At 46.3% G+C, this 14,820-nt stretch overlaps 1 protein-coding gene and 1 long non-coding RNA gene across 3 annotated transcripts; one reads left to right on the top strand and one right to left on the bottom strand.

Moving 5' to 3' along the window:
- Positions 1-905: 905 nt before the first annotated feature.
- LOC128084870 (uncharacterized) lies at positions 906-8,595 on the bottom strand. The gene is made up of 3 exons (XR_008208711.1): positions 8,476-8,595; positions 3,398-4,611; positions 906-1,120 (listed from the first exon to the last, which is right to left on the bottom strand). It is a non-coding gene; the product is annotated as an uncharacterized LOC128084870 (long non-coding RNA).
- Positions 8,596-8,792: 197 nt separating this feature from the next.
- TARDBP (TAR DNA binding protein) lies at positions 8,793-14,443 on the top strand. Of its 2 annotated transcripts, XR_008208710.1 has the most exons (7): positions 8,793-8,933; positions 9,245-9,497; positions 10,180-10,343; positions 11,325-11,465; positions 12,017-12,187; positions 12,505-13,092; positions 13,602-14,443. XR_008208710.1 is itself a non-coding variant. In XM_052691533.1 (6 exons), exons 2-6 carry the CDS (start codon positions 9,260-9,262, stop codon positions 13,033-13,035), a joined length of 1,245 nt encoding a protein of 414 aa, XP_052547493.1. In that variant the 5' UTR covers positions 8,793-8,933; positions 9,245-9,259; the 3' UTR covers positions 13,036-14,443. The 2 variants fall into 2 exon arrangements, 1 of the variants encoding a protein (XP_052547493.1); XM_052691533.1 differs by having other exon boundaries at positions 12,505-14,443.
- Positions 14,444-14,820: the final 377 nt, after the last annotated feature.

The following is a 14,820-nucleotide window of genomic DNA, read 5'->3' on the forward strand; positions in this document are numbered from 1 at the left end:
AGTCAAACAAGTGCAACAGTTCCTGCTATTTGACTTTGCTATTTGATTTGTAGTTTACTTGTAAGAAATGAATCTTGCCCTGGGAGGTTAAGCCACCTCACCCTGATGTGTAACTCCTTCTGCAGCCCTTTACTCTGCTGTCAGTGATTTAATGACACTGCCTGGATTTCCCTCCCCAAGCTTGCAAACTGGAAGTGGTGAACTCTTGAGAAGGCAGCAAGCTGTTTCTTGACTTGAACACTTCATTTTGGGGCTCAGGAGGGGCCATTCACTGCTTCTGACTGCAATAGTATGTTTTGGCACGTGCTTCCCTGGAAGTGTTTGCTTACATTTACCTTTGCTGATCTCTAGGACCACATGCAGGCCTGAAGATAGGCATTTAGGATTGTATCAGACTGCTGCCAGCCCACCTGCTGCTTTGTAGGAGTGACAGACAGTCCAGGCGATGTCTGAACAGGGAGAACGTTACTGAGTTTGTAAGCATCCAGGATACAAGCGATTGTATCTTGTGACCATAGCTCCCTGTGGAATCCAGCTATGGCTCCTGGACCTACTGAACAGTTTGCATGAAAGCTATCTACGGATCTTCCCAAAGTAAGTCATCTGCTTGGGTTGGATAATGGGGGTTAGGAGGATGACAGATTGGGTTAATAGAACGTCAGCAAGAGGCAGGTTTGAGTATAGAATAAGTCTCAGGTGAGACAAGTTTAGTGTTCTGCCTTGATCTTGAACTGGCATTTGTCTACACTGCTGCATAACCACAAGTGATCCAGTATGACAGAGTAACTGACAGTCCAGTGCAGGCAACATTACTGGAGGAGGAGGAAAGATGCTGTTGCCTCTTCAGAACCTTAGTGGTTAATAAATGCTGGAGGAACAGGAGCCTCAGAGATGGTGGTGTTCTTTTCAGGTCTCTGGGCTGAAAAGAAGCACCTCCAGCACACCGAACGTCTTGTGCTGCTGCTCGAGTTGGCAGTGTGCCTCTCTTCTGCTCCCCAGTGCCTGGAGGAAGTATTTTTATGGCTCACCCATGGAGCTGGTGTGGGTGGGAACGTATGGAGTAGTTTGGTATCCACAGCAGGAGGAACATAATATTGGTGATATCTTGGAAGTCTGATGGCTAGGAGAGAAAGAAATGCAGTCAACTAGGACAGAGGTAAAGACACATGGAGGATAAGGAAGGTGTGCTGCAGTTGAATTAGTAGAACTGAGTTCTGAAAAATAACTTCTTTTTTTTTGTCCATTTCCATTTAAAGAAAATATTTACTGCTATGCAAATTTTATGCTGATTGGAACCACAGTGGAATTAAGGAGTGGTAATGGACATAGAATATTTGGGTTTCTGAGATATGCAGTGTATAGTCATGACAGCACAGTAAACAACTCATTTATTAACATATTCCAAAATTAGATCAAGCAAAAACGACTTTCAGAAATACGAAGATAATTCCTGGCACAGAAGAAAGATTACTGGAAAGGTTTGAGTAAGCACTGCGAATGGGTGATTGCCAGGCTGGGAAGCAAACCTCCAAAAGCACGAAGACTTTGTCCCAGAAGCTGCCTTGCATTCCTTGATTAGGATCAGCTTCAAGAAGAGCCTTACCACGGGCGCTGACAGCCAGGCATGAGAAGACCAAGCTCTACGTGATGCCAACTTGCCAGCTGCAGCTTTGGCAGTAGGAACTGCCCTGCAAGTCTCTGCTCCAGAAACTCACAGCACCATTACACAAAGGACAAAGCAGCAGCAGAAAGCCGGCGTGCAGCAATCAAATAAGTTATGCTGAACAACCAAAGAACTGACTCACTGCCTGCAGTGGCTTACTGAGCCAGAAGGTTTTGATCAAAGTATTCCTGAATGTGGAAGAAGTGAAAACGTAGATAACCCAGCGTTTGCTCTTTTGCTCTTATCCACTCCTAAAAAAATAGATATGGAAAAGCTGAGATTGAAATTTGGATTTTTTTTTCTTTTGTTAGAAGAGAGGAGAGGGAAGCATATCGAAAGGCCTTCACTAGAGAAGAGCAGATCCAAAACCACCTCCTCTGAGCTTTCCTAACCCACGCTGTGCTGCAGCATCCCCAGCTCCCCCAGGCTGCCTGCAGCTCAGCAGTGCCCTCCAGGTGTCAGCCTTGCACTTCGCATTCATTTCCATCCCTCATCCACATCTCCACTGAAGCTCTGTGTTCAGCCGAGATCGCTGACAAGAGATCATCAGAGTTCTTAAAAGATTTGATGCGTTCCCTAATTTCATTTCAGGACAAAAAGCTGAAAGAACCCGGCCCTGCGAGGCCTCCTCACAACTGCACAGCCCTCTGAACGCAGTTGTAAGGGCTGGTATCGAAGTGGGCCCAGTAGCTTTCCTCTGTATCTGCCAAGGGAGCTGTGAACATCTGCCAGCCCAGGAACAGTTCAGCAGCCAGGACTTTCACTGAAGATTTGTTGGGTTTTCTTAAGGATGTAATGGACACGAGTGTCCTTTCTTTGGCCTTAATTTCTAACCACTTCCCAAGATACTAAAAGCTTCTGCTCTCCTCTGCACTTTGCTACATAAATCAGAAGTAGGCTAACATTTTTCTCAATTGGATCTTGCAGTAGTTAAGCCACTGGAGGCTAGAATGAAGACCAGCACATGCAGGTCCACCACATGATCTAACCCTGCTCTGACTGCAGGATGAATATTGTTGGCAGTGCTGTTGCTTTAGGAGTAGCACTGTGGGAAAGGCATGAAATATTTCAGTGGTGACCATCAGACACACCTAAATGTAGGACTGGGCAGATAGTCTGGATATCAGAATTAAGATTCCCTTCGGGATGGTGCTGAAGTTTCTAACGTTGCTCAGAGTTGCCACAAATCGTTAGGAAATTCACATTTGAGAACTATCTGTGTGAGCAGTAATAGTGCAATTGTTGGGCAGCAATTAGGGAGGGAGTGATGTCGAAGTGCTGTGGGTGGGGGGAAGCTTGCACAGGTACAACATCTGGTCCAAACGGAACTGTCTTTCAATGTAATTAGTAGAAATAAGGATCTCAGTGGAGTCTGCTGACCTCGTAGGTCTTGAGATGACGTGGGTGGATGAGAAACAGGGCTGAGCTGAGGTGGTTAAGCCTGGTAGCACAGGCCGCTGAAGGACTAACAGGTAGCAGCAGCTTTCAGTACATACGGAGCCAGGAAGGCTTCACATACAGGCTGATGATGGGTCCAAAGGTCTGTGTGCATTAACTGTCATGACACAACCAGAAACACAATAATGAATGCTGTTCCCCACAAGGTCTTCCAAAAAATCTGTGTCTCAAGATTTTTGCATGTTTTAGGAGAAGGTTTGCAATGAGGGCATCATTCTGGGCGTCAGCTGTCACCCGTTTCTCACTACAAGAATGACCTTGGGCAAACTGGCTTACCTCAGTTTTCCAAACAGCTGTGTGGAACCTTAACAGGTCAGTGTTCAATTAACTGCATTATAAATGGAAAGACGCTAAAAAGACATGAAAACATTCAGGAAGCAGAAGATAGATGTCTGTCACCTCTGGCAGTTTCAGTAGCACTGAAGTCCATTTGATCACATCCAGTAGCTCTCATCAGGAAGGACTTGCTCTCCTACATGCATTAGTTCCCCCCTTTCCACAGCTGTCAACAATTTCTCACATAAAGGTCTCGCTTTTCTTTCAGTATTACCTGTATTAAGGCCAATTATGTGTTCCCTTCCTTTCCTTCCTGAAAGTCATTTACATGAAGAATCGCAGAGCTGAGGTTAGAGATACTGGGGGAGGGAACGCAGAAATATAAATATAAAAGTGGAAATTTGGGTGGGCTTCAATTTATGGTGGACAGCCAAAGAACGAACGTCTGATGTCACAGTAAATCACTTATATTGCAAATGATTTAAAATAATGAAAACCCATATGCATTAAATTTTGCCCTGTGCATCCATTTGACATATTTTAAGTAGACAAAAGATAGATTTTACATAAATCTTTCGTAAATGTTCTTTAAAAGAATACCATCGAGCAGGCAGTACAACCAAACCATTTTAAAACAGTCTCTGTCTCATACTTGAGCTACTGCTTCCATGCACGTTTGCAAAAAATTATGCCCAGTGTTTGAGAGGAAAGAAGGGGAAAAAAAGAAAAAAAACTAAGGAAAACCCAACAAAACAGCTCTTAAATTGATCCTGGCAAATTTATCCTTTATGCTATTCCCACTTACAGGAAAAGCTGCTCAAGTTTACCCAAGCCACCTGTGGTTTTAGCATTGAAAGAGCCTATTTCCAACTGCAGCTGTAAGTTTGTATTCACTGCAAACCACGTGCAGGTGTAAGGACCCGAAGCTCCCAGCACAGCTGGGATTTGTCCTTTGGTTTGTGGATCCTGTGCTGGTGGAGATTCACGCTCTCCTGCGCTGGGAGTTACTGCATAATCTAAAAAGCCTGAATCCTAGCTGCAATCCGCTGCACAAGGCAAATTCCTTTGGAAGATGCCTGCCACATCTTCACCAGGAACCGAGCTCCGAGAGCCTCCTGGGTGCTTCTGAGAACCACAGGCTGACATTCTTCCCAGGCTCTGCTGTGGATGGGCCAGAAAAACTAGGGAGGTGACTTGCAGATGGTTTGCTGGTTCTGCCAAACAAAACAGAACGCAGTTCATTTCTGCATTCTCCATGTACAAGATGCAAACGTTGGGCAGTTCCCACAGGTACCAATCAAACAAGATGGTGAAGATGTCAGATGCTATGTGCCGTTGTGCTTTGAACCCTGATTTTCAGCTTCTAAAAGCAAGACTCCTGTGTATGATCACGGTCACAAACTCCGCTAACTTAAATCCTCCAACCACCTTGTCTAAACTAAAACAAAAAGGTGATATTTGATGCCAGCCTCACAATGCCTGCCACTTGTCTGCCAACCTAGAGCACAAAGCCAGAGAAAACATTCCCCAAGACAAGAAAACATTCCCTCTGTCTCAGCAGACAAGTAAGAATTAGCAACTGTGTCAGCAGGAGCTGGAACGCTGCAGCACTGCTGCTTGCTCAGTGTAACAAGACAGTCGTTTGTGCTCAGGGTAGCCAACAGAAGCACGGGCCTCCTGCTTCCATGGCTTCCACCCACTGTCTGTAGCTCACAGCTCAGAAACAAAGGTAGCAGTCAGCACCAAACTGCCAGCAGATGCTGCGGAGCTGAGAGCGGCCTTTTGTCACCACTGCTGCCTTTCCAATCACTGCACATTTTCTCCTTGCCAAGTGCATCTTTCTGTAGATGAGGGCTCTGGGAAACCACACCTGGATGGCTGACCCCAGCAGTCTGAAAAGAACACGAGCAAATCAGCCTCACTCCCACAAACATTCATTGCCAATTCTGATAGTTTCTTCTTTCTCTAACACTCAGCATCTGTCTGGCAGTAAAAAGCAGCAGTTTCACTTCGTAGTGAGGCAGAGGAAGAAAAGCCAGAGGTTTTTTTTCCAAACAGCTACTAGTGCTGGAAGGTCCCAGGCTAACAGGCACCGCGTCCTTCTGGCTCCCTGCAAGTCAAGCACACAAATCATTTGGCTTCAGTTGTGCTTGCTGTGAGCTTGAAAAACACATCAGGAGTTCCAATCAGTTTTGGAAGAGTTAAGTAAATAAGGACAGGAAATAAGGAATGAGAAAACCATCTCAGGTGGATTTAAAATGAAATAATTGAAATGGTGGCCTTTTAGGATCATGGGAAAGTTGCTTGCAGTCAGGTGCCGTAATGAAGCCTTAGAACTGCTTCAACAAAGGGGGCTAGGAAGAGCACTGCTGTGAGAACAACGGACTGAGAGCTCTTTCCAGGTATTTTACATGGGTGGAAGCTGCTTATTATGCTTAAAAGAAGCTCTTCTGTAGGAAGTTGTTTCTAGGCTGCTAGGTATTAGGAATTTTTTTTAACATAAATGTTTCATTTGCAGTTTATCAGAGCTTAATGCAACATTTGTGATCCTGTGTAAGAATACTGCAGAGCTGATGCAAGACTGGCCTCAGCACCAAGGGTTAAAGAACGCTGAAGCTATAGATTTTCATGTTTTCATTCCCTGTCCCTGAGGGTCTGTTACTGCACTGCACTGGGTTTGCTGGCAGGACTGTTACTGCCCACCTGGAACTGAAGGCAGAACATCACCAGCCTTACACCCAGCCTGGGTGGGATAGTTTGTGACTGCAAGGTGTGGCTCCAAGTGTTCTCCCCAAAAAGAGGGTCTGGTCAGGTGTTTAATCTTTATATTGGGAAGCTCACAGGAGAAGTTTTGTATGTGTATGTAGAGCAAAGTTTTCCTCTGCTTGTGTGCAGAAAGTTCTGCTTATGGTAGACGTTTCTGGGGAAAGGAGGAAGTAATTATTGCAAATGTCCTTGTGATGAAAGCTTCTTCAAAGAGGAAGGGAGAAAGATAAGTATTGTAAAGCACTGCTCTTCTGTGTGTGAATGGATTTTCAGCTGTAGCTAGGAAAATGAAATATTACTGATCTTGCTCTCTTGGGAGAGAACAGTATCTGATATACAACCTGCTTAATTGAAGGCTCAAATGGCCTCAAATGACAAAGAGAAATAACTGCAGTGTCCTCTTCCTTTAGGTAAATACGTGCAAGGTGGGCTTTACTTGGTGCTCGTGGTAGGGAGGACTGTGCTTATAAAGGAGCAGAGTAAGACTGACTAAAAGGATGCAGGCTCTTTTTTTTCTCGCTATGTAGTTAGAATGAGAACCAACATGGAGAACATGATCTTTAAGTTGCTCAGATTTCTCTGCAGAGAACCTTTCTCCCATATCAAGAGAGGGGAAATTGTGATTGTCACTCCCACTAAGTAAGGTTGAGAGATGCACCTTACTTACTATTGGCAAAGCCAGGCCAGAATCCGATTACACTGAAATGCCATCATTATTTAAATCCTTTTTACTGATCTAACTGAAGTTAGAAACAGGCCTCAGTACTCCCTGTTTATCTGTTTTGCTTGTTTGTTTAATCATGAGGTTATATTTGCATGCCCAATGATGTTGTTTTTTCACCCCAAGTGCTTTTGGGAGAGAGAGAACAAACAGCTGATGGTTTTGGAGTTTGTTTGTACCCCTGAGCACACTTAACCTAGAGCAGCAAATAGTTATTGTATTGCATTTTCTTTTCTTCCTGTGGGCACACTTAACTCGATATACACGATGGCTAGTACCATGGTACTGCATTTGGCTGCACCCATGGGCACTGTGAATTGCCAGTGTGAGAGAACTGGTGAATTAGCTAGCTGCCTGCCTGCTGGTGTAGTTGCTTCAAGAGCAATACTGCTGTTGTTTGCTTAACTTAAATCTAATAAACGTGCAAACTAACAGTAGGAAAACACTGCAAGAATCCCTGTTTTTACAGAAAACATCACATCTGTTTAATTCTAAGGTTGGTTGTTGCAAAATCTGAGGAATGAGCTGTAGGGGCCAGTTTCTCTTGTGAACAATCGCCTTTCTTCCCTTTCCCTGTACAGGCAGCAAGCTCACTGCCCTCCCCTAGCTCTTACCTGCACCAATCTAGCACAGGGTTGATGTTTACTCTGCTCATTAATAAAATTACCAGCAGATGCTCTGTCAGATAGAGGTCACTTTGGCTGAATGCCACGACAACCTCTTCAAATAGCATGATTGCTAAACTATAGCTTTGACTTGAAATGGTGCAGTAGGTAATGTTGACATGCTGCAATTACCGCTCAGTCCTCACAGCGTGTTCAGACAACACTGACTACCTCCGTGCTGACTTGGCAACACCAGAACTGGGTTTGGGATGCGTCTTGTGGATGGCTGGAAAATGCAGGAATTTCAAGAGAACGCCTACGTGAAGCATTAGCTTATCTCGTCAGCCTGAGCCTTGTGAGTCGCTCTCAGAACTCTGTTGGAAAACGGTAATTAAATGATAAGGCTGAGTCTAAAGCTACAAGGGCATCGATGGGCCAGGTTTCAATGGTGCCAGAGCCAATTTTTACAATTGCAAATTTTAAGTGGGGGCCTTAAATACTCAGCAAACCTCTGCATTGATGCAAGGAACTGGATTGGCCCTTCCTAGCAGTAGTCATCTACCTCTACTAATATTGCCTTTTTTTTTTTAAGAGAGAGGGAAGTGCAAGGGAAGTCAAGTTAGGTGGGAGCACAGCCCAGGCGTGGATGGGAGGAGAGGCACCAAGAACAGGTGGAGACAGGAGCTGCTTTCCTTACCACAGCCCGCGGTTTCAGCCCCCTCAGCCCTGCTGCCCGCACACAGGGCTGCCGGGCTGTGAGCACAGCACGCACACAGTCCTGCACGGCGGCTTTACCTCAGGGAGCCAGAAGAGCAGCAGCAGGACACGAGGGTCCTTTAGCTATCGTGGCTTTCGATTCAGGAGATCGCTGTGCAGTACGGGAAGGTTTAACTTCCCTTTAAGTAAATAGAAATTGGGCTTACAAAGGATTAAACCCTGTTATGGTAAACAGCGCTACAACAGCCAGCACGACCTACGTTACACACCTAGCAGCCGCACCGAATGGCTTTACGAGGCCGGGCAGGGCAGACAAACCAACACCGCCCCTCTCGGCGCACAGCCGCGCAGTGAGGAAGACGCACGCGGCGGGAACGCCTCGCGCTGCCCCGCCCCTCCCGGCGGCCTCCGCGAGCTCGCGCATGCGCGGCTCGGTCCGTACCACCTCCGTGCGCGGGGGCGCCGGCGCGGGCTGCCGCCCCGTTCCCGGTTCTCGCCGCCTGCGCCGTTCCGGAAGCTCGGGACCGGCTCCGGCTCGGCTCGAAGGCGGCGTGCCTCGAGCCCGACCTCTTCCCCCAGGCCGGCGGCGGCGCGCCGATCTTCCCCCTCCGCCTCCCGAAGTGGTTCGCCCCGCGGCCCGGCCTCCGCGGGAGGCGGCGGCCGCCATTTTGTGCGGCGCGCGGCGGAGGCGCTGACGGCTGAGGACACGGCGCTGCCTTCCCGCCCGGTGAGGCGGCTCGGGGTTCTGCGGACGGGGCCGCCGGGGGGGGTCGGGCCCGATGGGCCGCCGGTGAGGCGGGCGGCGGGGCCGGGGCCCGAGTCCTTCTCGCGGGTCGCTCCGCGGGCGGCTCTGAGCCCCGCGGCGCCGCTGCGGGGCCCGCGCTGCTCGGGGCGGGGCGAGGCGCTGCCGCTCCGTGCGCGGCGCCGCTCCGTGCCGCTGTGTGTTGGCCGCGATCGGGCCCGAGGCGCGGAGGCCGGAAGCCGACGTCGCGCTTCGCTCGGGCGGTTGTTTACGCGTGTTTCTCTCCCACGCTTCAGTGACTTCCAGCGAAGATGTCGGAGTACATCCGGGTCACGGAGGACGAGAATGACGAGCCCATCGAGATCCCCTCGGAGGATGACGGCACGGTGCTGCTGTCCACCGTGACGGCGCAGTTCCCCGGGGCGTGTGGGCTGCGCTACCGCAACCCGGTGTCGCAGTGTATGCGGGGCGTGCGGCTGGTGGAGGGCATCCTGCACGCCCCCGAGGCCGGCTGGGGCAACCTGGTCTATGTGGTGAACTACCCCAAAGGTTCGTGCCTGCGCCTTTGTGTTTCCTTACGAGCGTGCTTTTAGTCGATGCATGTTGAGTCCTCGCGTTGGCAGAAATCCTCTGATTTTACTCGTGTTTGTCCCGCAGGTGAAGTTGAACCTGCTGAGTTTTCAGATGCACACGAATCTTTAATTCTTTAGCTGCAGAAGTGCTTGAATGACAAAGTTCTATGTTGTGCTTGGGAGAGCTGCAGCCTAATTAGAACTTCTAAAGATTGCTGGCTCTGTGCGTGCTCACAGATGCTTCGAGCCATGCTTTGGTCACAGCTACCTTTTGAGATAAGTGCTGAGGAAAAGAGCAACCAAAGGCACTCTCTCCAGAATTAGAAATGGTCTTCTCATTTAATATTCTTGTTAAAAACCCGTCTTGTTCTCATCCTCAGAGGACCCTAAACATTACTGGGTGGTCCTTGAGTGAACTAATGCAAAACTAACTCAGAATGTATTTTTGAGGAGGATTTGGTAAAGTAGTTCTTTCTTTCCTCACGCTTGCAGACAGTTGGCTGTGGGTCGTAATGATAACCTCCAACAGCTGGCGTGTGTTCTTCCGCAGTCTGCACTTTCTCTTATTGTTGTCTGGTTTTATACCACACTGTTCAAGATTAGTGGAAGCAGTTTCTAAGTTTACGAGGATAATTTCTAACGTACATCGTTGTATTCAGATAATAAGAGAAAAATGGATGAAACAGATGCATCATCAGCCGTGAAGGTAAAACGAGCAGTACAGAAGACTTCAGACTTAATTGTCCTAGGTTTACCCTGGAAAACTACAGAACAAGACTTAAAGGAATACTTCAGTACGTTTGGAGAAGTTCTCATGGTGCAGGTAAAATACTTTTTGAGTAAGGAAAGATGTTGATTCGAAATCGGGGTTCTGATGATGCCAGTAGAAAGAACCAGAGCCATGTACGTGCAGAGCAGATTTGAAGCTGTGTGCCTCAGTTCGTAGGTAGTTTGTTCCATGAGCCTTGTAGCTGCAGACTGGTGTAGGTACAGGTAGGAGTATTTGGGAGTGGTAATCCATGCAGATCTGCCTAATGGGTACAGTATATTAAGATCTGTTTATGTTACCATTATTAATTGTTGAAGCTGAGAATGTGTCTATTTTTCAAACTTTGAAACAAAGCCTTACTAAATTAATTCAGGAACAGCATGTTCCATGCTCTAGGTTGCCTCTGTGTCACCACTACCTCACACAGCCTGTGCAGCATCTCCTGTGCCAGCTGCAAGCACTGTGCTGGTGCTGCTGGTCTGGGACAGGCACAGCTGTGGTGACCTGGCCAGGCCTAGGGGCTCTTTGCTGAGAGAAGCTGAAATATAAGCTCGCTTCAGTTTTCTTCTCTCTTCTCATGCAGGATATTTTTATCCTCCCAGAAGGGGAAGATCTCACTGCCACGGAAATGCTCTTACATCTTTACCTTCTGTTACCTGGCTGTGTCCCACATGCAGCTATGTGTGGTTGCTTTGTTTATACAGCAAGTCTGGCCATGCCATTACAGTGTTACAAAATAATTATATCCAGGTGCTGATCCTGCTGCTTCAGTAACTAACACTGGGGCTCAAAGCAGTCAGAATGCATTAAATTTGTAGGTGTCAGAAGCCTGTGCTGTGACTGTGTAATAGCAAGGCAAGTTTCATAGGAAAAGGTAGTTGAGTACAAGGGAGTAATCAGATCTGAGTGCATCCTTCCTGGTGACGATGATATCAAGACTGATACAGAAGATGATAGGTAAATAGCATGCCATTAATGTCGTCAGTACGAGCAGTGCTACTGCGTTCTGTTTCAAAGTCTGCTTTTTTATCCTAGGTTAAGAAGGATATTAAGACCGGTCACTCAAAGGGTTTCGGTTTTGTTCGTTTTACGGATTACGAAACCCAGGTGAAAGTCATGTCCCAGAGACACATGATAGATGGCAGATGGTGCGACTGTAAGCTTCCCAACTCTAAGGTACTTTCATATTTATGACTACCTTTGTTTTACCTAACATTCACAACTACTCTTCTTGAGCCACTGTGCAAAGTGAGCAGATGAACACATTAATAAAAGCCCTGGTTGTGGTTTTTGGGTTTAGGATAAAGAAAATAGAGGAGGTGGGTGAACAGGAAGAGAATGAGAGGTGCTGGGGACTCAATTTCCCAATACAAAATTCAAAATAATATGTTATTAACATGCAGCAGTATGTTGCTTATCTTGTCTGATGCACAGAGGAGGCAGAATATATAAACTATGGAATATCAGTGAGTCTTTTCTGTTCGTGTGCATATGCAGTTAAATGTACAGCACAGTGACATGTCCTGCACTGCCTTGTCACTGTCTGTAACTGACTACCTTTATTTGCCTGTTCCCATCTGTACCAAGTTGCAGACATGCTCTTTGAAGAGAATTTTGGAAGTCTTAAGCTTACAAGTTCAAACTTTGTTATCTTCAGTCTTCTGAACAGCAGTCTTCATGTTAAAGTTTTCATTATTAATTATACTTCTCTCTTCAATTCTCTTCAGCAAAGTCCTGATGAGCCTTTGCGGAGCAGAAAAGTGTTTGTTGGGCGCTGCACTGAGGACATGACAGCAGATGAACTCCAGCAGTTCTTTGCTCAGTATGGAGAAGTGGTAGATGTCTTCATTCCTAAACCTTTCCGAGCTTTTGCTTTTGTTACATTTGCAGATGATCAGGTACGTGTTAAAGCATTTTAACCTCATGTTTAGACAGCCTGTGTTTCAGTAGCTGGGTGACCCTTAGGGTCCCTTCGGTGGTGTTGGCCTGGCTGAGGTTAGGTTACTCAGATGCTGTTGTGCATACAGCTTTTATACTGCAGTTAGTTCTGTAGCAAACATGAAGATAGAACACCTCATATCTACACATATGCTTCTTTTCAGGTTAAATAAATATCTTCTTAGGATTACACGGGCTTATTTTGTCTTGTACTACTAAATGTTCTTACTAAAAAAATATAATAGCCTACTTTTAACTAATCCCTTATTTTTTGTAGGTTGCCCAGTCTCTTTGTGGAGAGGACTTGATCATTAAAGGAATCAGCGTACATATATCCAATGCTGAACCTAAGCACAATAGCAATAGGCAGTTAGAGAGAGGTGGAAGATTTGGTGGTAATCCAGGAGGTTTTGGGAATCAGGGGGGGTTTGGCAACAGCAGAGGAGGTGGGGGAGGACTGGGTAACAACCAGGGCAGTAACATGGGCGGTGGCATGAACTTCGGAGCCTTTAGCATCAACCCTGCCATGATGGCAGCAGCACAGGCAGCCCTGCAGAGCAGCTGGGGGATGATGGGCATGCTGGCTAGCCAGCAGAACCAGTCAGGGCCGTCGGGAAACAACCAGCCCCAAGGCAACATGCAGCGGGAACAGAATCAGGGCTTCAGCTCAGGAAATAACTCTTACGGTGGTTCCAACTCGGGAGCAGCAATAGGCTGGGGCTCAGCTTCCAACGCGGGGTCCAGCAGTGGGTTTAACGGAGGCTTTGGTTCAAGCATGGATTCCAAATCGTCAGGCTGGGGAATGTAGACGCAGTGGGCTCTCATACTGACTCTTTGGTGGGAAATCAAATTTTTCTAACGCGTGGTAAGTATACTGTAAATTACATATAAATTTTTTCCAAATCAGTTTGTTCGATGTGCGGTATATTCAGCAGTATTTTTGATGTCTTTCTTTTGTAAAAAACATACAAACAAAAAAAAAAAAAGGAAGAGGAAGAAAGGTAAAAGGAATTTTATAAGTTTTGTTACATAACTTGTTGGAATAGTGAATGTTTGGAAGTGGACTGCTGTTTGCCTGAGAGGTAAACTAACACTACAATCAATAGGAAAGGGTTCTCTTGTAGTACTTTACCCCTCGTTTCCTGGCTACCTGAATTCTTTGCATGTTCAAAATGGAAACCATTGGTCAGAAACAGCATTCTCTCCCTCTCGTTTTTAATTTGATCCCACCATAAGAATCTCCAAGTGCCCCAACTGGAGAACTCAGTGTTGTTTTTCTGTTTCGTTTGTTTTTTTTGTTGTTGTTTTTCTTTTTTAACACTGTCTCCCCTCCATACTAAAGTACGATATGAAGGCTTCATTTAATCTCCGCAGTTCATCTCATTTCAAATGTGTATGGAAGAAGCACTTCATTGAAAGCAGTGCTGTAAATATTCTGCCTTAGGAATACTTCTGTCTACATGCTTTCTCATCCAAGAATACTTCATCACACCGCACATGCTGCGTCTTAGACGGTGGGTGTTCCATTTTTATCCGCTACTCTTTATTTCATGGAGTCGTATCAACGCTATGAACGCAAGGCTGTGAGATGGAACCAGAAAGCTGTTTGAACTTCTGAAACCTTGTGTGGGATTGATGGTGGTGCCGAGGCATGAGAGGGCTGGTATGAGCGAGAAAAAAGAGAGCGCATGCGGAGACCTGGTGGTGCATTATGGGATTTTATTTTACTTGGCGAGATGTCTCTCAATCCTGTGGCTTTGGTGAGAGAGTGTGCAGAGAGCAATGATAGCAAATAAAGTACGAGTGTTCTTGCATTCAAAGGACATCCATACGTGGAAGACTTTAAGTGGGTTTTATACCTAGTTAATCAATTAGCTGAATGTGTTTATGTGAAAAGAATACTTGTATTTTTTTTCCCTTATGTCAACTGCTGTGAATGCTGTATGGTGTGTGTTGTTTTTTTTTTCTGTTAATGATCTGTAAGTGTGGCAACGTGAATTGAAGATGGTGGGGTTTGTGATGAGAACATTGAGCTTGTGATGCGCGTGGCAGTAGCTCCTGCAGCACATCACTGGTGAGCTCAGTGTGCCTCTTGAGGGTGGAAGCTCTGCTGTGTAAGATACCTTAAGAATGCTGTTTGCTGCAGTTCCGTGTTTGGATGCTTTTTATAAGATTTGTCACTGTAGGAAATTCTTAAATAAAACTGATTTAAGTAATATGTGTCTTTGTTTTGCAGCCCTGAATGCAAAGAATTCATAGCAGTTAATTAATTTTACCCTTTTGAGATGAACTTCTGTAAAGTTTTGTTTGCAGCAATTCAGTTTGTTTCAGATAAGCATGCTCTAAAAGTTGGCAAGTCAAATGGAGCCACCACGTGTCGCTACCTGACACCCAACTTAACCCACTGCATTTTTGCATTGCTCAGCGATACGTAGATATTTAAAATCCAGTTCCCCAAGTTTGGGTATCCGCACCCAGAATGGTAAGCAGTTCCCTCCACCTTGCATCTGTACCAAGGGAAGTTACTTCTATTTTGAGGAGTAGGGGCTCTTACCAGAAGTGTGATGGAGGGGAAACACGCTGTCAGATGTGC

This window comes from Tympanuchus pallidicinctus, unplaced genomic scaffold, assembly GCF_026119805.1.
Source record: "Tympanuchus pallidicinctus isolate F22 unplaced genomic scaffold, pur_lepc_1.0 scaffold29, whole genome shotgun sequence".
NCBI lineage: Eukaryota > Metazoa > Chordata > Aves > Galliformes > Phasianidae > Tympanuchus > Tympanuchus pallidicinctus.

Bases quoted from the DNA above. Each gene is read 5' to 3' on its own strand.
- TARDBP (XM_052691533.1), top strand. From the start codon at position 9,260: ATGTCGGAGTACATCCGGGTCACGGAGGACGAGAATGACGAGCCCATC. The intron at 9,498-10,179 runs GTTCGTGCCTGC...CGTTGTATTCAG, and splicing joins TGTGGTGAACTACCCCAAAG to ATAATAAGAGAAAAATGGAT. The intron at 10,344-11,324 runs GTAAAATACTTT...TTTTTATCCTAG, and splicing joins GAGAAGTTCTCATGGTGCAG to GTTAAGAAGGATATTAAGAC.